Source organism: Mesoplodon mirus, assembly GCF_964341445.2.
Source record: "Mesoplodon mirus genome assembly, chromosome: 4".
NCBI classification, from domain to species: Eukaryota; Metazoa; Chordata; class Mammalia; order Artiodactyla; family Ziphiidae; genus Mesoplodon; species Mesoplodon mirus.
This window is the reverse complement of record NC_138979.1, coordinates 59,084,716-59,107,157: the sequence shown is the minus strand read 5'-3', so window position 1 is coordinate 59,107,157 and position 22,442 is coordinate 59,084,716. Positions and strand designations below refer to the sequence as shown.

Sequence of the window (22,442 nt, the reverse complement as noted above, 5' to 3'; positions counted from 1 at the left end):
AGGGACACCACATTTTATTTCACACATCACTGAACTTGAGTAGTGTGGTGGTGCAGGAGGGAAGAAGACATACCGTAAGGGATGCCCACCTGAGAGAGCCCTGGCCCTTCTCCCTCAGAGTCCCGGCCCCCCACCCCCCGTTCCCCCACACAGGGGTAAGAAAGGAGAGAATGAGACATCAGAATGGGAGGGAGAAGGAGGCGCTGTGGAGGTTTTTGCTCTCTCCAAGACAGCGTGTTCCACACAGTCCTCCCATTTCTGGGACACTCTCTTAAGGAAATCATCCAAAGGAAGGGGAAAACAAAACTATGTGCTCATGCATATTAACTGCAGCTTTACTTATGATAGTGGAGAACTAGGAATAAACAAAATGTTCAGTCGTAGGGGCATGGTTAAATAATTTACGGCAAACCACCGTATCATTCATTACATAGCCATTAAATACTCCTAGTACTGGTACTACTGTTACTATTCAATTTATGGAGCAATTACTACTACTACTAGTACTACTTCCGCTACCACTGTTACATTTATGGAGCAGTTAGTACTACTACTAGTACTACTTCCGCTACCACTATTACATTTATGGAGCAGTTAGTACTACTACTATTACTACTTCCGCTACCACTATTACATTTATGGAGCAGTTACTACTACTACTAGTACTACTTCCGCTACCACTATTACATTTATGGAGCAGTTACTACTACTACTATTACTACTTCCGCTACCACTATTACATTTATGGAGCAGTTAGTACTACTACTATTACTACTTCCGCTACCACTGTTACATTTATGGAGCAGTTACTACTACTACTAGTACTACTTCCGCTACCACTATTACATTTATGGAGCAGTTAGTACTACTACTATTACTACTTCCGCTACCACTATTACATTTATGGAGCAGTTACTACTACTAGTAGTACTACTTCCGCTACCACTATTACATTTATGGAGCAGTTACTACTACTACTAGTACTACTTCCGCTACCACTGTTACATTTATGGAGCAGTTACTACTACTACTAGTACTACTTCCGCTACCACTGTTACATTTATGGAGCAGTTAGTACTACTACTATTACTACTTCCGCTACCACTGTTACATTTATGGAGCAGTTACTACTACTACTAGTACTACTTCCGCTACCACTGTTACATTTATGGAGCAGTTACTACTACTACTAGTACTACTTCCGCTACCACTATTACATTTATGGAGCAGTTAGTACTACTACTAGTACTACTTCCGCTACCACTGTTACATTTATGGAGCAGTTACTACTACTACTATTACTACTTCCGCTACCACTATTACATTTATGGAGCAGTTAGTACTACTACTAGTACTACTTCCGCTACCACTATTACATTTATGGAGCAGTTACTACTACTACTAGTACTACTTCCGCTACCACTGTTACATTTATGGAGCAGTTACTACTACTACTAGTACTACTTCCGCTACCACTGTTACATTTATGGAGCAGTTAGTACTACTAGTAGTACTACTTCCGCTACCACTGTTACATTTATGGAGCAGTTAGTACTACTAGTAGTACTACTTCCGCTACCACTATTACATTTATGGAGCAGTTACTACTACTACTATTACTACTTCCGCTACCACTAGTACATTTATGGAGCAGTTAGTACTACTACTAGTACTACTTCCGCTACCACTGTTACATTTATGGAGCAGTTACTACTACTACTATTACTACTTCCGCTACCACTATTACATTTATGGAGCAGTTAGTACTACTAGTAGTACTACTTCCGCTACCACTGTTACATTTATGGAGCAGTTACTACTACTACTAGTACTACTTCCGCTACCACTGTTACATTTATGGAGCAGTTACTACTACTACTAGTACTACTTCCGCTACCACTGTTACAGTTATGGAGCAGTTAGTACTACTAGTAGTACTACTTCCGCTACCACTATTACATTTATGGAGCAGTTACTACTACTACTAGTACTACTTCCTCTACCACTGTTACATTTATGGAGCAGTTAGTACTACTACTATTACTACTTCCGCTACCACTGTTACATTTATGGAGCAGTTACTACTACTACTAGTACTACTTCCGCTACCACTGTTACATTTATGGAGCAGTTAGTACTACTACTATTACTACTTCCGCTACCACTGTTACATTTATGGAGCAGTTAGTACTACTACTATTACTACTTCCGCTACCACTGTTACATTTATGGAGCAGTTACTACTACTACTAGTACTACTTCCGCTACCACTGTTACATTTATGGAGCAGTTAGTACTACTAGTAGTACTACTTCCGCTACCACTATTACATTTATGGAGCAGTTACTACTACTACTAGTACTACTTCCGCTACCACTATTACATTTATGGAGCAGTTACTACTACTACTAGTACTACTTCCGCTACCACTGTTACATTTATGGAGCAGTTAGTACTACTAGTAGTACTACTTCCGCTACCACTATTACATTTATGGAGCAGTTACTACTACTACTAGTACTACTTCCGCTACCACTGTTACATTTATGGAGCAGTTACTACTACTACTAGTACTACCACCTCTACTACTATTAGTACAACTTCTACTACTGGTAAATTTACTGAGCAGTTATTAAGCTCCAGGCCTTGTTCTAAGTGCTGTACAGATGATCTCTCACCCAGTCCTCACAGCAATCCTACGAGGTAGGTACTTAGTAGTATCCATATTTTTCAGATGAGAAGACAGAGGCAAAGCAATGTGCCCAAGGTTCTATAGCTGTTATGGGATAGAGTAAAAGACTCAACTCAAACAGCACAATTGAAGCTTAAGCTATAGAAATTAAAAATTATAAACCACAAGTTCTTTGACTCAAACCTCGGTATATGATTAAAGTTGAAATCAGAGGCCATGTGCTTCAGCTGCAATGAGAAACCTTGGAAGAAATTTGAGGTAACAAAGCTGTTGACTCCAGTGGCTTTGAGAATGCAAAGCAGCGGGTTAGCTGTTACCCTTTGCTTACACAGATTAGGAAGAAGCAAACCGCAAATATTTATATACCAGTAACTAGAAAATTTAAATTAAATCTAAACTTTTCCCTTAGGCTGTCATCATAAAAGCAAGTTTCTTATGAATTAATATACTTAAAAGCGTTTAGAACAAAGTCAATGAATGCTATATAAATATTTGCTTTAATTGTTATTTACAAGAAAGAGCAAGAAGCTTTACTACAACATTCTAGGGTTTATTTGTTCTCTTCCAAAGACTGTTGACTGGTGCTTTAAGGCTTTGGATGTTTCTTATAGTAAACTATATGCGTTTGAATGTTTTTTGTAGAAAACTGTGTCTGATTACTTGAACTTATAAACTATGTTTAGCATAGGAATTTGAATTTACTCATGGCAGCCTTGTGATAATTAACCAGCCAAATAAGATCTAGTTCCAGTGAACTCAACACTATAAAAAAACCTCACCAATTCTCTCGAAGTTAGAAACATATCTAGAGATATTCCTCCTTATATAAGATCTTCCGTAAGTAAAACATAACAAAACAAAATAATGACTAACAGATTAACTTTAAACATAGTACAAAACCTCAGTATGCCACAAAGATGTCCCATGAGGACTATTAAATAACCCAGAGAAACATGTTATCATGCAATGCTTAGTAAAAAATGTAGTATACAACACTTGCTGGGCGGGGAGGGGAGGCTGCAGGGACTGGGGGGAGGACATTTAAACATTCCAGTTTAATGAATGCATAAAAGAAGGGACCATCAGCAAAAGAATTCATACATGCCAAGTTGTATAATTTTTATCTTAGACTACTTTCTAAACTTTTTGATTGCTACCTCATCAGGAAACATATTGAGCACACACCCCCAATAAATATATACGTTTGTTCACATGTTCGTTTCTACTTACAGATTACGTCTATTAAAAATTTATGCTTGAGTAAAAAGAACCATATTACTCTCTCACCTTGAACAACTAGAAAAATAAGCAAGATATATAAAACAATGGTTTCCAGACATTGGTCAACAGGTCATGTAGGACTGTCATTACTGAGGGAGGAAACACTGAAGTGAGCCTTACAATTGCCTGGTGTCGGCCTCACTGAATTGAGGAGACAGAAATTGGAGATCAGGGAGCCAGGACAGCTAGAACGTGCCAGGCACAAAACTAGAAAAAGGGCAACTGCAGAGAGGAAGAGAGACCGAAGGAAGAAGAGAAAGAGGAAGGGAGGATGAGGGCTCACTAGCTCTGGAAATCTGCATAAAGTTCCCCCTCAGTCTTTGGCTCAGTGTTAATCTGTACACATGTGAAAGAAAATTACCAGAAAACATGAGGTTTCACAGTACCTGGAGCTCAAAACAGAGCTGGCAATAGTTTGTGTTCCACCATCAAGAGTGCAGAGACCTTCTAATATACAAGGCAGTAGGATGAGTCCTCAGAGGTGCAGCACCTCAGCCCTGGGGCTGAATTAGCCCCACAATAAAGGCTGCTCTGGACTCATCCTAACAAAAGTTAAAAGCAAGTCTTGAAAGTATCCAAACCATCCTAAACAATGTCACTGTGCACCAAAGCAAAGTACAGTACTATTTAAAGAAATACCACAAAATCCAGAACACAACATGAAATTCACAGTACTCGCCATCCAGTAAAAAATTATCAAGCATGTAAAGAAACAGGAACATATGATTCATAACTAGGAGAAAATTAGTAATTAGAAACAGATGCAGAAATGACAGAGATGATGGACTTAGACAAAGATGTTAGAGCAAATATTATAAATGCGCTTGAGAATGTAAAAACAAAACAAAGCAGCTATGATGAGAAGAGGAATGGAAAACATAAAAGACACCCAAATGGAACTTCTAGAGAAGAACAACACAATAAGAGAAATGAAAAACACAATGGATAGGATTAATAGCTATTCTAGGTCCTTTGGTTTTTCCCTATGAATTTTAGAATAAGCTTCTTGATATCTATTTTTAAAAACCTGCTGGGACTTTTATTAGGATGGGAAGGATAGATAAGTTACTGCAGAAGAAAAGATGAGTGAACTTGAAGACATAGCAATAGAAACTATCTGATATGAGGCACAGATTGAGAGGAAAAAACAACAACCATACTCACAATAACCTGTGAGATATCAAACAGTCTAAGATCTGTGTAATTGAAGTGACAGGAAGGAGAAGGGGAGACAGAAAAAAAATATGTAAAGAAAGAATGGCTGAAATTTATCCAAATTTGATGGAAACTATAAGCCCAGATGTCCAAGAAGTTCAATGAACTTCAAGTAAAAGAAATATAAAAAACCAGTTTCTCAGAAATGTTTTGTAGTTTTTAGTATACAGATCTTGCCTGTATTTTGCTAAATTTATCCTTAAGTATTTCATGGTTCTTAAAATACTATTTAAAGATTTTCAAATACTAATTATTTGTTGTTTGTAAATAGAAATAGAATTGACTTTTGCATATTCACCTTATAACCTGGACCTTGTTGAACTCACTATGAGACTGATCTAAATAAAGAGCTAAAACTATAAAACTTCTGGGAGAAAACCTAAGAGTAAATACTTATGAATTTGGGTGAGGCAAAGGTTTTAGTTAGGACACAAAAAGCATGAAGAATAAGAGAAAGAAATCTGATAAACTGGACATTATTAAAATTTCAAAATTTTGTTCTTCAAAAGACAGTTTAAGTAAATGAAAAGACAAACCACAGACTGGGAGAATATATTTATAAAATGTACACCTGGTAATGGACCTGTTTCCATAATATATGAAGAACTCTTACAATTTAATAAAAGGAAGACAAATACCTGGATTTAAAGAGCAGACAAAATATTTGAACAGACACTTTACAAAGAAGGCATACAAACAGCAAATAAGACCATGAAAATATCTTCAACGTCATAATTAATTAGGGAACTGCAAATTAAGAGCATATTGAGATATCCCTATACACCCACTAGAATGGTTAAAATTAAAAAGACTGCCAACATCAAGTGTTGATGACTTGGTGCTTTGTGACCACCTAGAGGGGTGGGATAGGGAGGATGGGAGGGAGGCTCAAGAGGGAGGGAATATGGGGATATATGTATATGTATAGCTGATTCACTTTGTTATATAGCAGAAACTAACACACCATTGTAAAGCAATTATACTCCAATAAAGATGTAAAGAAAAAATGTTGATGAGGTTGTGGAGCAACTGGGACTCCACTGCTGATGGAAATACAAAGTGGTACAGTCATTTGGGAAAAATAATTTGACAGTTTTTAAAACTTAGCACATACCATACTACCCAGCAATCCCAATTCTAAGTATTTACCCAATAGAAGAGGAAACATATGTCCACACAGAGACTTTCATAGTCAAAAATGGATAAAAAGTGGAAGTAACTCTAACATCCATCAGCAACTGAGTGGAAAAAGATTGTGGTATATACAGAAAATGGAACACTTCTCAGCAACAAAAAGGAATTAACTACTTATTTTAATTTAACATGCAACAGCATGGATAAATCTCAAAGGTATTATGTTTAGTGAAAGACGTTAGAAAAGACTACATACGTATTATATGATTCCATTTTTATGAAATTCTAGAAAAGGAAAAACTATAGTGATCGAAAGCAGATCAGAGGTTGCCAGGAGCTGCAAGTGGAGAGAGGGTATTGATGCAAAGTGAGATGAGGGAGCTTTTGGGGGTAATAGAAATGTCCCATGTTTTGATTATGGTGATGGTTATACAACTGGACACACTTGTCAAAGTGCCATTGTCTTTATTGGACACTTAAGTTGATGAATTTTATTGTATGTAAATTATCCCTCAAAAAAACTTAAAAAAAAAAAGTGTGAATACAAATCGTCTGAGAATTGTGTTAAAATGTACCTTCCCGGGCCCTATTCCCAGACAATCGGACTTGGAAGGTCTGGAATGAGGCCTGGTAATCTAACTTTTTAATAAGTCCTCATTTTGAATAAAAAGAAATGCCATAAAAAAGAGGAATGGGGTGGGGGAGGCTATACATTTTTATAAAATATGAATAAGAAAAAATATCAGAAGGAAATCCTTTAAAATGCCTGGATACCTGGATGGGATTATAAATTTTTTTTCTCTTCTCTCTTAAGTTTCACAAAATATTACATTTTATTGGGGGAAAAGAGCAGCCCCCTCTCCCCCACATTTTTGATAGAATAATCTAAACATTTTCTTAAAGAGGCGCTGAACCCCGCTGCCCCACCTCCATCATCCTCAGGCCCCACCCCTCTCCTACCCTCCTGAGTCTCCTCGGCCTGGTCCATCTCCAGTCTGGTCAGCAGGCTCACAAACCACTCGAAAGACCGCTAGTCTCGGTTGATCCAGATGAAGTCCACCTACGGAGAAGGGTCCAGTTCAGAGGGGGGCCTACCTCATTCACTCATATCTGTGATCCCCAGGGCTCTGGTGTAACCACCCTGCTGTTAGCAGGGCACACGTTATCGCCCCCATTTAAGGGAGGGGGAGACCGAGGCTCGCAGAGGTGAGAAACATTGCCCAGGCCACAGAGCAGCATGGGATCAGAGCTCGGGGTCCTGAGAGCCAGGTCAGGATTTTCTCTAATAATCTACTGTTTACAGCAAGCAGTATTCTGAGATCTTAAGTTTAGGACAGCCAGAAAAACATTACTTCATTATTTTTTTTTAGAAACTCTTTGAAGTGGCCTACACAGAATAATAAATTTTCAAACGGCAAACGTTTTCATTTTTAAAACCACCATCAGGTCACGACTAGCAAGCGTCATGGCTGTAACTGAATCCCGGCTGCCTGATTTTCAGGCTCCGTGTTCTTTAATGAGATGCCCGCCTTTAGGGCCCAGAATGTCTCTCTGGGGGAGCCCTGAACACAGAGACTAATGGATACAAGCCGGGGAGAGGTCATCTATCCTTCCCCTGCCTCTGCACAGGGGGCACCTAGCTCTGGTGTCTGGGGAGCTCCCCAGTCCTTCCTGCAGGAGGCGATGCTCACTCACCTTGTGGAATTTCATGTCAGCATCCTGCACACCAGAGTGCTGGCAGTTGGGGCAGATGTGCGTTCTCTTCTGGTGCTTGAGGGGAGAAGAGAGGAGGGGCTTTTGAGTTTGGGGTGAGTATGAGATTTCTCAGGACCCCAGAGAACAGTGCAGGGCACAGGGAGGGAGGTGGGGTGGCAGGGCCCACCCCATGAGGAGGGGGAGGGGTGAGACCCGAAAAAGAGCAGGAGAGGAAAGAGAAAAGGGGAGGGAGCCAGGTGAAAGGAGGGAGAAGGCAGGGCAGGGAGGGGAGGCCGTCTCTCAGGACTCTGCCCTGGGATGCAGGCAGGGCCACAGCCTGTCCACCCACCTGTACAAGATGCTCTGCAGGATGGAAGCAAAGGGGGTGATGCCGACGCCTGCCCCGTCAAGCACAGCATGCTCGGAGGTGAAGATCCTGCGGTTGGGGGTCCCGTAAGGGCCATCGATGTAGCACTGCATGCAGGAGGGGTTAGAGGAAAGACAGGGTGGGTGGGTGAGGGAGAAGTGGACCCCGATGCTTCAGGACCTCCCTTTATATGCAGGCAGTTATCTCCTGGGCTGGAACCCAGGAGTAAGTGGCTCCCACTCAGAGCACATTCTACACGCCGTGGTCTGAGTCCGAGTCTGGGAGAGCCCTAGAATGTTCGCGTGCAGAGCTGGTGAGAGCAGGGCCCAGGCAGCACGCCCCGTGTGCCCTGCGAGGGCAGGGGTTTGGTTCTGTTATCTGGAGACCTGGGAGTCAGACCGTGGGGACTGTGAAACCCGGGCACCAAGAGCCACAGCAAGCCCTCCCCGTGGGCAGAGGCTTCGATTCCTCTGCTTGGGGCCACCCCCTTGAGCCTCTCCCCTTGATGTTACAGAGCCGGTGGTTCTCAGAGGACACCTCGGAGACCTGCGGGGACTAGAGCAGAGAAGGTGGGTCTCTGGGAGTGGGCGGGCCAGGCATTTCTCAGAGGCGTCCTCGACCTTGCCCGTCTGAGCAACCTTACGAAAAGGGAATTGCCTTTTCTGCCCCAACCATTCCAGGGAGCATGGGGCACTTTTGAGGGAGAACATCAGTGGTGTGATGGTACACGGACTCCTCAGAAAAAGAAAGCACCACCGCCAGCAATGACAAACTCCTGATTTTTAGTGTCTAGATTTCCGGTGTAAACACTGCCGTCATGGCTCTCACCAATGACTGTGCTTAATAACTGGCTCTCAAAATTCCTGAAAATGTAACAATCACTCTAGAGGTCCAGCACAAGTCAGCTTCAGGGTGTGATGGGAGAACACTCACCCCAGCCGCCTCTTGGGCTCAGCCACTCCCGATAGCTTTCATGTTTCTAGACAGCCCCGGCCTTGAACGTTCTTTCCCTGCGCCTAGAGCTCGCTCTCCTCTTGCCCAGCTGGCAAATTCCTGTGCCTCCTTCAGTGTGCAGCTCACTTGGAGTGGCTGCTCCTCCTGGAAGCTTTGCCCAGCTGCTCCAGGCAGAAAAGCCACGCATGGGCCTGGTTCAGAGTTTGCCCCTGCCCTTGGGACCCTGCTCTGGGCTTGCTGACAGGGAGCTGCCTGAGGGCAGGGAGCAGGCCTCCTCTGCTCTGCCTAACTCCTCCAGCCCCTGAGGACAGGCAGACCAGATTCCCTGAGGTCAAAGTGCTTCCTTCCTGAAGATGAAGGAAACAGACCCCCCCCCCCCAAAAAAAGGGCTGCAGGGGCCTGTGATAGTTTCTCTCTGGTGAGTAGTGACCTTCACAATCATCCAGGCAAGTCCCTTATTTCACAGAGAGAAGCCAAAACCCGAGAGTGTGGAAATGACTCGCCCAAGTTCCCATAGAGCTCTGGGTGGAGCCTGGGTCTCCAACTGCCCATCCTGCGCTCACCACGTCACATCACGTTGCTTCTTTGGGGGCAACCGAATTCTGTGTCCTCCACAGTGCTGGATGTGAACTGCTTGTGAGGATTATTTTAGGAAGTACACTGTGAGAGGGATACTTCTCTTACAATTTTTTAAAATCCTTCTGATTGCAAGGAGGAAGCCTTACATCATGGTTATTATATCTTTAATCTCTCTAACACTTACTAATCCCTCCTCCTGCTTTTCTTTTAACAATCTGAGAAAGAAAGAGATGGAGAGCATGACAGAGAGAGAGAGAGAGAGGGAACAAGCAGTGGATGCAGCTCAGGCTCAGAGCCTCACTTAGCAGGCAAGAATTTAATTACATTATTTTTGCTTTCAGAGTTATCTTCTGTTTATGGCACATGATAACTGGTTCTTCATTAAACATGGCAATCTAAAGAGTCCTTTTAAAATACGATTAAGTTGAAAGTAATGTTGGAATGTAAGGAGAAAGATTCAGTAGGAAATATTACCTGTGGGAAGTAAATATGGCAAAAGTTATGAAGGTGCCATGCAGGTGACTGGCTACAGAAACACCACATGGTGTGTGGTCCTTCCTGAACGTGGCCTGCCCTTGAGGCCTTCTCTTCCAACTTCCAAGGACCCACCCACCGTTCCTGGGAAGAAAAATCATTGGCTCTCCAGGCCCCAGTCCCAGCTTCCTCAGCCTTACCCGGCCCAGGTCCTCAGCTGCAGCTTCCCACTGTGCCTGAACCCTGTCCTTTGTCCCCACGTACACCAGGCCTTCATCCCCCTGCTGTGGAGTTCCCTTGGGCCTGTAGGGCATCATCTCCACAGAGACATCCTTGTTGGAGGCCATTGCACCTTGTGCCGAGGCTCCAAAGTGGATGGGCTGGGGCTGCAAACCCTGTTTGGTTTAAAAAAAACCAGTGCTTTACGATTAAAACCACAAGATCAGTATGTGTTAGTTTTTTTAAAGATTCAGAAACTACAGAACTTTAAAGAATAATGTAAAAAAGTACCCTGAATTGGAAGACACAACTTCTCTAAACATTTTCTCTGTCCTTCCAGATTTTTCACACACACACACACACACACACACACACACACACACACACTTTCACATAAATGGAACGTACTGCTTTGTAACTTGCCTTTTCCACTTACTACATCTTGACCAGCTTTACGTGCTAATGCATATACATTCACATAGTCTTTTTTAGGCAACTTACTATTCTATCAGATGGGCGATCAGTAATTTCTTTAACTGCTTCCCTATTGTTGGGCATTTTGGTTATCCTCATTTTCTCATTCTTGTTAACAACCACGGTATATTATATAAATTAGCTCTTTCCCTTTATCCTAACTGATTTTCTTCATAGCGTTTATTACCACGTGACACATTTTATATCTATTTGTGCATTTACTGTCTATCTCCCCCTCCAGAAGGACAGCAGTGCCAATGGCTATTTTGCTTATTGACATATCTCCAGCATCTAAAACAGTACCTGGAAAACAGTAGATCCTGTGCTCAATAAATATTTGCTAAATGAATGAATGAACAAGGTGGTTAATGTACTTCTTGTGTACGTGTCCAATTAGCTTTTTAGGCTAAATCCCTAAAAATGGCATTGCTGGGCCATTGGGTATAGATATTAAAACGCTGACACATATAGCCAGACTGCCCACCAGAAAGATTGTGCCAATTTATTCTCTGGCAGCGGTGCTTAAGACCCCAAGGAAATGCCGCTTTTAGTGTATCTACCCACCAATCTCAGTGTGCCAAGACTTGCCCAGTTTTGAAAATCAGCTTTCTCCTTTGGGAGGTTTCCCCTGATTAACAGGAAAGAACACTCTGCTTGTTTCTAGCTACCTCTCCATTTCCCGGAGCTTTGCTCTTGGCACTGTTCTAGAAGGTCCCTCTGGTCTGACCAGGCAGGATTCCACATGGTTTTCTCCCCTGGACTTTAAATTCCACAGGGGCAAGGCAGGGCTGGGCCAGGCCTGGGGGCTTTCTTCCTTTGACCTTCAACAGGGTTTCCACATATTAACCTGTCTCCCGGCTTAGTGGTACAGCCTACTAAGTGTTCAGGCACCCCCAGCCTCCTACATCTATCCCTGCTTCCTCAGGTGCTGCTCTGATCTCTCTGTATTCCTCCCAAACCTCCCAGAACCTGTATTCACTCCAGGCACTGGCAGATTGTCAATTTTGTACAGTTCATCAGGGCTCAAAAGATAACAATGTTGATGGTGATGGTGATGATGATGGTGACAGTGATGGTGACAGTGATGATGATGATGATGTGATGATGATAATATGGTGGCGGTGTTGATGGTGATGGTGATAATGAATGATCCCTCTGGACCATGTTGCTCAGTTCACTCAATACTTGACATGCATTCATTCCATCGGTCCTTAGAAGAATCATGTGTAAAAGGAAAGTCAACGGTGGGAAGCACGTCCAGTTTGTAGATGAACAACTCGAGGCTCAGCAAGGCTAAAAGATGTGCCCAAGGCCATACAGTTAGAAAGCGTTAGAGCAGAGAGGTGGGGGTGGGTTTTTCTCATCTCAATTTCCCCCTCTTTGCATTGTCCCCTTCTTTCTAACGGAGCACACTGGAGGGGGGAGGATCTGGCGTGGTCAGGCTTCGAGGAGGCTCTTGGACCACACAGTCTGTAGTCGCCTCGCCCTGTGTGCCACCATCCAGCCGGTGTACACGACAGCTGCTCAGTGGTTGCCAACTAGGAAGGCAACTTGGTCCCCATGGGTTTGTCACCATGGTGGAGACTTACTTCCCTGCAGTCACTTCCCTGCGGCTTCCTCTGACTCCTTCTCATCTTCAAACTCCTTGAGAGCCTCTCGGAACCACAGCCCACTGGGTCTGATTTCTTGAAGGACTCATACAGCCTGTTTGTCCACTGGCCCTGGGACTGGGTATGTAGCCAGATGGTGTCTGAGCAAGAGACAGGGAGGGAGAAAAGGGTTCAGCACTGTTCTCCAGCAGGGACAGGCCCGTCTCACTTGGAGGGATTGGGACTGGGCGTCTGCCCCTTAAGTCCTCCTTTGACTGTCCTTCCTCAGGCCCAAACTAGCAGCCACAGTCATGGGACTTGGAGAGCCGAGCTCTCTGTGCAGACCTGGCAATCTTGCTCAGTGAGGTCAACCTAAGGGTTCAGTCTCCTTTGCCAAGGCAGGGGTCAGAGTGGACCTGAGCACACTGGGAGCTCCCTAGGGGTGGAGGCCAGGCCTCCTCCATCAAGCCAGGGTCTCACCAAGGTGGGGACCCTCTCCCTCCCACATTCAACCGGGTGCCTGACAACGGCTCTGCACACAGTAGGTGCTCAATCAATGGTGGGAACAACAGCTTGCACTGCCCTCAGTGTCTGGGACGCAGGGGCTGCTTACTAAGGTTCTCTGTTGAGTGGATGACTGATGGAAAAGCCTGTGGGGGCTATCCCTCTGTTGAGGGGTACCAGAAAGAACCCACATGAGAGTAAGGAGGCCCCTAAGAGATCTCCTGGTCTGGGGTTCTCATCCTTTTTCTTTTATTTTAAACCATGGACTCTTTTGGCAGTTGTATGAAGGAAATGGATAGACTCCTTCTCAGAATACGGTTTTTAAATACATTGAATAACATATGTAGAAATTACAAATGAAACCAATTATAATGAGACAGTTATCAAAATATATTTTTTAAAATTTTGATTTAAGAATACATGTGCGTTTTTGTTAATACATGAAATAATGAGATGCAGCAGGAGTCACATGGCCACTGGAAACGTGAATTGGCAATGAGCATGAATGATAACCCAAAGTATGGACAGCAACCGTAATGTGATATGAAGAAGAATCCATGGTTTTCATTTCGAAAAAGGCACACGGATTGGTAATGCTACTATGGTTTGTTACCTGCATTCACACCTGAAGAAAATGCTAAATTTTAGTTAGCTGTTAGTGAAAACAAAGATGTCACATTTTTCTGTCCACCTAAGTTCCTGAATGAACTGGTTGGACCCTGTGTTTACAGAGAGGTGAGGCATGCTCTCACAGCTTTGTGAGGAGGGGACTGAAAAGTCACGTGCTTGGAACCCTACTCCCACGCTCCTTCCTGGCGCTTCCTCACCCTTCAGAGTGCAAAGAGGCAGGAGGGCTGGGCTATGCCCTGTCGCACAGATGCACGCTGAACTGCCTCACACAGTGGCTCATATGGAGAAGGCCTCTTAAATGTCAGCTGAATTCAATCAGCCACACCTGCCAGCCTGAGTCCCACTCCTGATTCTGTAAGCCAGCTCTGCAAACAAAGTTGGAGGATTTACCAGCCCCCGTATAGACTCACTCAGCTCACTGCAGGGGACTCAGGCCCAAGATGTGGGCAGATTCCAAGCTGAGACCCTGAAGAAACCCCTTCAAGAACTGGTCAAATAAATAACACATCTGTAAAATAAACATGGTCATTATAATATTAGTATTGATACACTGGAATAGTATGCAGCCATAAAAAGGAAAAGTTCTTCTTTTAAAAGAACTGACATGCAAAGATTTTCATGACATACTATTCACGGAGAAAAAGTGGGCTTCAAGACAGTGTGAACAGTGATCCCTTGCATGCAGAATTACCTCTGCTTCTGATTATCCATGGAGATGTATCGAGATCTGGAAGGCAATGGTTTTGTTTTTTTTTTCCTTGTAAAATTTTATTGGAGTATAGTTGCTTTACAATGTTGTGTTAGTTTCTACCGTACAGCAAAGTGAATCACTATACGTATACATATATCCCTCTTTTTTGGATTTCCTTCCCATTTTGTTCACCACAGAGCATTGAGTAGAGTTCCCTGTGCTATACAGTAGGTTCTCATTATGGAATCTATTTTATACATAGTATCAAGAGTGTATATATGTCAATCCCAATCTCCCAATTCATCCCATCGCCCCTTTCCCCCTTGGGACAATGGATTTCTTTGGGTGGAATTACTTGAGGGATTTTAATTTTCTTCGGGACATGTTTCTATACTGTCTGAATTTTCTGGAAGCATATCTGTTCTTTACAAAACAGCAAAGGAAAGAAAAATAGGAAGAAGATAACCCACCCTCTCTAACCCACACCCTCACCCCATTGTACATCCAGGCCACCACTCACATGATTCCAGGGCGGGTGTTGTGCAGCTTCGGGTGGGGAACCCTAGACTTGGGTCTGTGCCCTGAGCTGAGGGAGATGGGCCAGGGGGTGGGAGGCATCCTGAGTGAAGCTACAGCTTTTAATGGGGTGGGTCAGAGAACCCTGGCAACCAGAAGCCTTTACTCCTCATGAAGCCGAGCAAGGGTCTCGCTGTAACAGGCCATGCAAGGCCTCCTCTGTCAGAAGCACCGCTTGAGGTGGGAGGGCCAATGCCCGGCCAGGAGGTCAGAGGTCCAGCTTGTGGCCCAACCAACAACTCAGGACCAGAAGGCAGGCCCACACATGGTTGCGAGTCAGAGGACAGCTGGGCAAAGGGAGGGTCAGCTGAGCAGTTCTATGGGTGCTGGGTATCCAGAGGGAATAGGGGTGGTCCAGGGATAGGGGAGAAGGGTGCCAGGGCTTCTGCTGTCTTGGCACCCCACAGGGCTCATGCCCACATGGAGTGCGGAAGCCTGGCTTCCTGTCACAGTCCCGTTGGAAACGACCTGGTCCCCTCTCCTCTGAGCCACTGTTCCTCCACGTAAGACCCCTGCGGGCTCCCAACCGCCTGTGCCATCCTGCGTTCCACTCTGTGTTCAAAGTCTTTCACAGTCCCACCCTGGTTCTCGTCGACTTTGCCAGCCACTGCTGTCTGCCTTTGGTCCCTTCTCTGACCCTCTCTCCCACCCCCACTGCCCCTACTTCCTTCCTCCCTTCTCCACCCAACCCTCAGCCCAAACTACATCAGACCCTCCTACGTTTCCACGTTTTCATGCTTCTCCCTCCGCCTCCACCCCCTCGTCCTTCCCTACCTAGGAAACTCCTATGAACCCTTCAAAGTTCAGCTGAAATGCCACCCTTCCCACTTCCCCCACCAGGCCAGGCCCTCCTCTGTGACCCTCACGGCAGCCAGTACAGCCCCAAACACCCCATTCGGTCAGCTTCTGCAAGTCTGCCTGTGTGTTCCAGAAGGAGCTTTGGGAGGTCGACTTTGTGTGTCTGGTCTTGTTCACCTCTGTGTTCCTGGTTCCCAGCCTTGCCTGGCACTCGGCAAGGAGTCAGTAATACCTGCTGAGTGACCGGAGGGGCTGCCGCAGGCCTACCTTTCTGCTCGAGAGCGCTGCTGATGGTGAAGGGGTACCACTCGTGGTGCGCGATGGTGGGGATGTTCAGATACAAGTAGTCACCAGGCCTGTAGTGGAAGGAGGGGGCTTCTTGATGAGGAGGTGAGTGACCTGGGGAGAGAAGAAAGAGACCAGGGTCATCTGTGCAGGCCCAGAGCTGCCGGGGGCCCCAAGGCCAGAGGATGGAGGCTGGGCTGTCTTTCTCCACCATAAGCCAGGCTGGCCCCAGACATGGGACTCTTCTGTGCCTGTGAGTGGGGTCTCACCCCTGCAGCACAACTGCCAACCAGGGGGTGGGCAGTGATCAGAGAAGGGAAGTCAGGCTGTGTCTGAAGTGGGGCTCATGGTGTGATCCCACTTCTTGTGGTGTAAATACTGCTTCTCAGTGGCCCTCCCCCTCTGTGAAGCCCCTGACTGCTCCAGACCCTTTCTTGGAACTTCTGTGGTACTTGGGTGGTATTCCAACCGTGAACGGGCATCTCCCCAGGATACAATTGCCTCCTGGATAGTAGCTTTGGTTTATTGAGCACTTACTGGGTGCCAGAGCTGTGTGGAGCTCTTCTAGTGCTTTCTCTAGTCCTCACAGCGACTCTCTGAGATGAATGTCATTCTTTCTCTACTTTACGCAGGAGAGGCTGAGGCTCAGAGAAGTTAAATGACTTGCTCAAGGCCACCAGCTAAGAAACCACAGGATTTGAATCCAACCACTCTGTCTGACGTCAGAAACCTCGGCCTCTTAGTCAGCTTCCGTGTCCTCACTCTCAAGCTGTCCAGAGTCAAACCCACCCAGAACTGCCTTCCTTTTCTCCAAAAATGGCCCCAGTTACTCAGGCAGCTGCAAGACAGCCTAGAGGCCTTCCCCACCTCAGCCGCAAATGCAGCCAGTTACCTCTTGAGTCTTTCTGTGACATGCCCCCTCCCCACCCAGTTCAAGGTCAAGGCTTTTGTGAGCTCTCATCTACATGTATGCAACAGCTTCCCCAGTGGTCCCCTCCAAGCCATCTTCTACAGAGAGAGTAAAGAAATGCAGCTGGAGTATAAAGCAGCTCAATACCACCGCCCGCCCATCCCCCACCCTGCTCAAGGGTTCCCCGTGGCCTGCAGAGTGAGGCCACTCACCCTGAGGCCCTGCCCACCCCTCCAGCTTCTCCCTGGCACCTTGGCTCCAGCTGTGCCAAATTACTTGTAGTCCCCCAAGCACAGTATGCTCTTTCATAACTCTGTGCCTTTGTCCATGCTGTTCCTTACCCAAGCAAACCCTTCCCTGTCTTGTCTATCCAACAAACTCCTATTCATCTTTCAAAACCCTGAAAAGGCAGCTCCCCTCTCATTCTGAAGATTCTTTGATCTCTAAAAGACAGAGTTTTAACACCTCCTGGGATTCTTCTCTTACCAACACAGCCCTGCACTGTAACGGAAGGGCTGACTCTCCTAATAGCCTGTGTGCCCGTGGAGAGTGGGACAGTGCCTGAGCCTTCTCTGCATCTCTGTCACCTAGTGCAGGGCCTGCCAACTTGTAGACAATAATATATACTTACTGAAGGTATTCTGTGCACACTGGTCTTTAGTGGTACCCTGCCTACCTGTCATTCCCCTTCCAGAAGTGTCACTCCCGGAGGGCTGGATCGAGTCTTGCACTTTGCTTATCTTCTCCACTGTGATGGGGTGCCCCATTTCCTTGGGGGTGGGGGTCTAACAGAGTACTCAGCTGCTGCACCCCACCACCTGTGACTCCCCTTGGCTCATCAGGCCCCCTTTGCACCTTGGAAGGGAGGAGATTGACTTCCACGATGCACAGGGCCTCCATGAGGGATGCGGCCAGGCTGACGGCCTTCTCCAGGAAGAACAAGGTGCCAGGGACCAGCAGCCACTTCCAGAAGTTGGGCCCATGCAGACATGGGAGGTAGGACAGGTGGGTCCAACAGAACACCTGTGGGGGTGGGGAGTAAGTTGCCAGAGTCAAGGCCTGGGGGTGGAACAGAGCCAAGGTTCACGGCCATCCTTAAAGCCAGGACTGTGCCCAGAGCCTTGGCCACACACATCCTCTCCTGGGAACAGGCTTGGGTAGGAGATTGGGGGTGGGAAGCTTCGTTGCCTCTCTGTTCTGGGGGCTTGGTCCAGAAAGTCTGTAAGGGAAGATTCTTGGCGCTAGTGGCAAACATCTGGAACATCTGCCTGGGGGTGTTCTGGGCAGAGTGAACTGCCCCCTCTGATGGGCTCATGAGCATCAGTGTCTCAGCCCACTGACCCTTTCTCAGTGGGAAGGAAGGAAAGACAGCAATGGTGTTCTGGGAGTGGAGGAGAAAGAGCAAAGCCCTGAGGTTTTTTTTTTTTTTTGCGGTACACGGGCCTCTCACTGTTGCGGCCTCTCCTGTTGCGGAGCACAGGCTCCGGATGCGCAGGCTCAGCGGCCATGGCTCACGGGCCCAGCCGCTCCACGGCATGTGGGATCTTCCCAGACTGGAGCACGAACCCGTGTCCCCTGTATCGGCAGGCGGACTCCCAACCACTGCGCCACCAGGGAAGCCCAGCCCTGAGTTTTAATACCTGCTCTGCTACTAGCTGTGGGACCTTGGCCTCGTAAGTTACTTTTCTGAGAGTCAGATTTCTCATGGGTCAAATGAGGATGCTGATTCTGACTTCAAAGGATCATTGCTGGCCCCAAGTAGGTGCTGTGTATATATATAATATATATATATATATATATTTCTGATGTGACCAGATCAGTCCAAGGGACAGTTCGGGTCTCCCAACCAAATCCTCTGTGACCTCTTGTATCTCGAGGAGGCTAGAGAGAGGAAAGCAAAACTAGACCTAATACTTTTGGACTGACCATGTGGCAGGTGTGTGTAGTTATTGGCTTCACATGTATTATCTCATTTAATTCCTAAAATATTAATAACTTCAAAGGTAGAGAATTATAGCTCCGTTTTACAGATGAGGACAATGAGTGACCCGTAAGTAGTGGGGTGGGGATTAGAATCCCGAAAGCCGGTGTTCCTTCCCCTCCCTGTGCCCAGTTTAATCCAATTAGAGCAAGGGGATAAGCCAGCAAAAAAGCCAGAAGAATCTTCTAGAGCAGAACATTTTCACTCAGCAGACATAAACTACAGCCCAATGGCAGAACCCCAAATCACATGTCCATAGTATGCAGACCGCCTGGAGCTTCCTGGGCTCTGGAGTAATTTAGAGGGAACGCAGCATGAAATGAAGTTGGGAGCCCAGGATGGGACAGGCAAAGGGGTAAGGGCTGGGGCACCTCAAAGTGGCTGCTCCTGCGGACACAGGAGCTGGAGCAGGCGGACATGAGAAGCAGCAGTAGCAGCAGGGCCACGCCGGTCAGGGAGGCCGAGCCGTGGACCTAGCCAATGCCAGGCCTCGTGGTGAGCAGCAGTTCCCAAAACTGGAAGGGGCTGGCCTTGGACTGAGCCCGGAGTGCTGGAGACGAGCACAAGACAAGCTCTGCCCACTGCACTTTCCCTTTGGCGTTCCCACCCCTCCCCCTTCTCTGCCCATCAGGCCGGCAGGACACACAGGGGCAGGATAACCGAGTGGTTTGTGGAAAGCCCAGGTGCCCCCCACCCCAGCCTCAGGCTGCTCACCGAAGTTCACCACATGGGCCACGGTGTGGACGAGGGAGAGCCCGACCACCATAGCCCATAAGCTGGTGGAACTGGAGGTTGTGGTGCAGCAGCAGGACCTGAGCCAGCCACGTGGCCTGCAGTCACATGAGGCAGTGCCTAAGCATCAGCACCTGGCCGGGCAAAGCGGTAGAGAGCCCCACCTGGCTCGCTCTCCGCCCTGTCCTCTGCTCCCCAGCGGCTGTTTCCCTACCCTGAGCCTGTTGTGCTTCCTAAACGGGGCCCTGTCACCACCTCCCCTGCCCCCAAGCCTCCGCTGCTCCCCTAAGTCCAAAGCTGGGGGTCTGCAAAGTAGGATCTCCAGAATTGGCGAAGAAAAAATGTTACAGAATGTCTGCTGGTATCACTTTTATCTCAACATGTGGGAAGCACATAAGCTTTTACTAATATTTAGTATCTGTGTAGACATGGTGCCCTTATTTAGTCATATGTCAGACTGGCACCATGTCACATGTGGTTCTCGAGATGTCCTGGGGGCAGATGGAGCTTTTTAAGGGGTTTATGATGAAGGTCCCCTCATTTGCTCGTTTACTTCAATGTATTTATGCATGCCCTGATACGTGGATTTGCAGATTACACTAACTGCTTTTAACTTAAGTAAGCTAATCATCCCTCAACAGGGACAAGTAGCTTAAAAAGATTCCCTACAAAGAAAATGCAGACTGAAAATAGTGTTAATAAGGCAAGAGCAAATGACCACAAAAATGAGTCACATGTCTCCCACCCCTGGTGTGAATTCTTTGTAGCCAGTTATGAGGTTATAAATAAAACCCACTCTAATAAGAAGCTGATATTGTCAGGAGGAGTATTTGGACTAGAGATGTACATCCCTGATCATTAAGAATGAACCTTGGGACTTCCTTGGCGGTCTAGTGGTTAAGACTTCGCCTTCCAATGCAAGGGGTGCGGGTTCGATCCCTGGTCGGGGAGCTAAGAACCCACATGCCTCGCGGCCAAAAAACCAAAACATAAAACAGAAGCAATCTTGTAAAAAATTCAGTAAAGACTTTAAAAAATGGTCCACATCAAGAAAATCTTAAAAAAAGAAAGAAAAGGATGAAGCTTGCCTTATAGTTATATTGTGCCATAAACCTATTGGCTAATGATAATAGGGCATGCATGTAATTATAAGTAAGTGAGCATATACTGGGTAATTGGGAGGGGGTTTTGTATTCTGTTTATTTTTGTTGTGTTTTATTTCGTTCCAGTTGCTGCAGTGTGTCATCAAATACACTTGGAGACCTCAGTCTCTGGTCCCCAGGATCACATTCTGGCATTCAAGGCCTCTGGAAGTATTCTCTTTCTGGTTGGAGCTCTGCACAGGAGCCAGCCCACCTCCTCTGGGTCCACCATAGGGTTATTGTGAGGATCAGATGGAAAGTGCTTAGCACTGTGACTTGTACATAGTAGCACACAAAAGTGCCAGCTATGTCATTTACCTGCTGTGTGACTATGGACAGCTCAGTGCCCCCTCTGAGCCTTAGTCCCCACCACTGAGTGTTGGCCCAGTTGAGTTCTAAGGTGCCATCCTACCCTGACACTGCAGGTGTCCACATGTGGGTCATTTTGTCTAAGAGGAGCCTACATCAGTCCCACTACCCGCTTCCCTGCATTGTGCCCGCAGAACCCTACCGCGATGAAGCTGCAGTCAAAGTTGAGGCATTGGCCACAGTCCTTAACCACCATGACACTGGCGCTGAGGGCCCGGTGCGCACTAGCTGCCAGGGCAAAGAGTAGCATGTGGAGGCCCACGTAGGCGGCCAGGCAGGGCAGGTGGCTGTGGTGGTTGTGCCAGTAGGCAGAGGTCAGCTGGCGAGGACGGTGTCGGGGCAGCCCGGCGGCGCAAGGAGTCAGCCAGTGGGCAGCACTGTGAGAGAGAGCTCCACTCAGAAGGCCGCGGTGTGGCGGGGACCACCAGAGTCTGAACCTAAAGATCCCATTCCCTCTTCAGCCCACTAACCCTTGGGGAGCCTCGTGGCAAACAGGCCGGCTTTCTTTTACACCAGGAAACAGAGAGGTCAAGTGACTTGCTTACAGTCACACAGCTAGGTGGAACTGGGATGAATCTCTGGTCTTTCGGATGCCATACGCACGACTTCTTTTTTTTTAACTACCTCTCCTTACTTCCCAACTGGGGGCGGGGCGGGGGAGGTAATCGAAAAGGATGGAAGAATCTGAGACATTTTGTGATAACCCACAAGAAAGTTAATACACAAAAAGAATGAACTACAAAACTGGCACTATTTGGAGCTTGGAGTCAGACAAATGTGGGTTTGTTGTTACACCCTTTTTATACTATTTTCTCCACAGCGCTTATCAAATTTGTACTTATCTAGTTTATGTACTTGTTTATTGGTATCATTTACCTGTCCCTCAGTCTGGAACTAGCCCCAGCAGAGCTTTGCCATTACTGAGAACAAGGCTTGGTACATAGTAGCTGCTCAACCAAGTTGAATAAATAACTGTCTTTGCTAACTATCTGTGTGATCCTAGGCATGTTACCTCAGGTGAAGTAACTTTAATGTCCTTTTGGAACTTCATTCCTTTTGTAACTTTAATTTCCTTTTCCATGCTATGCACTGGTATATTTGTAAAAATGCCCAGCACTTAATATTGTGAGTTGATTCTAAAGAAACACTGT

At 46.3% G+C, this 22,442-nt stretch overlaps 1 protein-coding gene across 1 annotated transcript in view; it reads right to left on the bottom strand.

Annotated features, from left to right (window-relative positions):
* Positions 1 to 22,442, bottom strand: part of NOX5 (NADPH oxidase 5) — a gene marked incomplete at both ends in the record, with an annotated part of 111,491 nt that overhangs the window by 2,592 nt on the left and 86,457 nt on the right. The window contains 14 exon segments of the mRNA XM_082617874.1: positions 7,283 to 7,352; positions 7,356 to 7,382; positions 8,018 to 8,092; positions 8,366 to 8,491; positions 12,674 to 12,834; positions 16,140 to 16,241; positions 16,244 to 16,271; positions 17,923 to 18,090; positions 19,420 to 19,521; positions 19,525 to 19,598; positions 19,763 to 19,811; positions 19,816 to 19,884; positions 19,888 to 19,914; positions 21,434 to 21,668. Coding sequence (XP_082474000.1) covers positions 7,283 to 7,352; positions 7,356 to 7,382; positions 8,018 to 8,092; positions 8,366 to 8,491; positions 12,674 to 12,834; positions 16,140 to 16,241; positions 16,244 to 16,271; positions 17,923 to 18,090; positions 19,420 to 19,521; positions 19,525 to 19,598; positions 19,763 to 19,811; positions 19,816 to 19,884; positions 19,888 to 19,914; positions 21,434 to 21,668 — 1,313 coding nt within the window.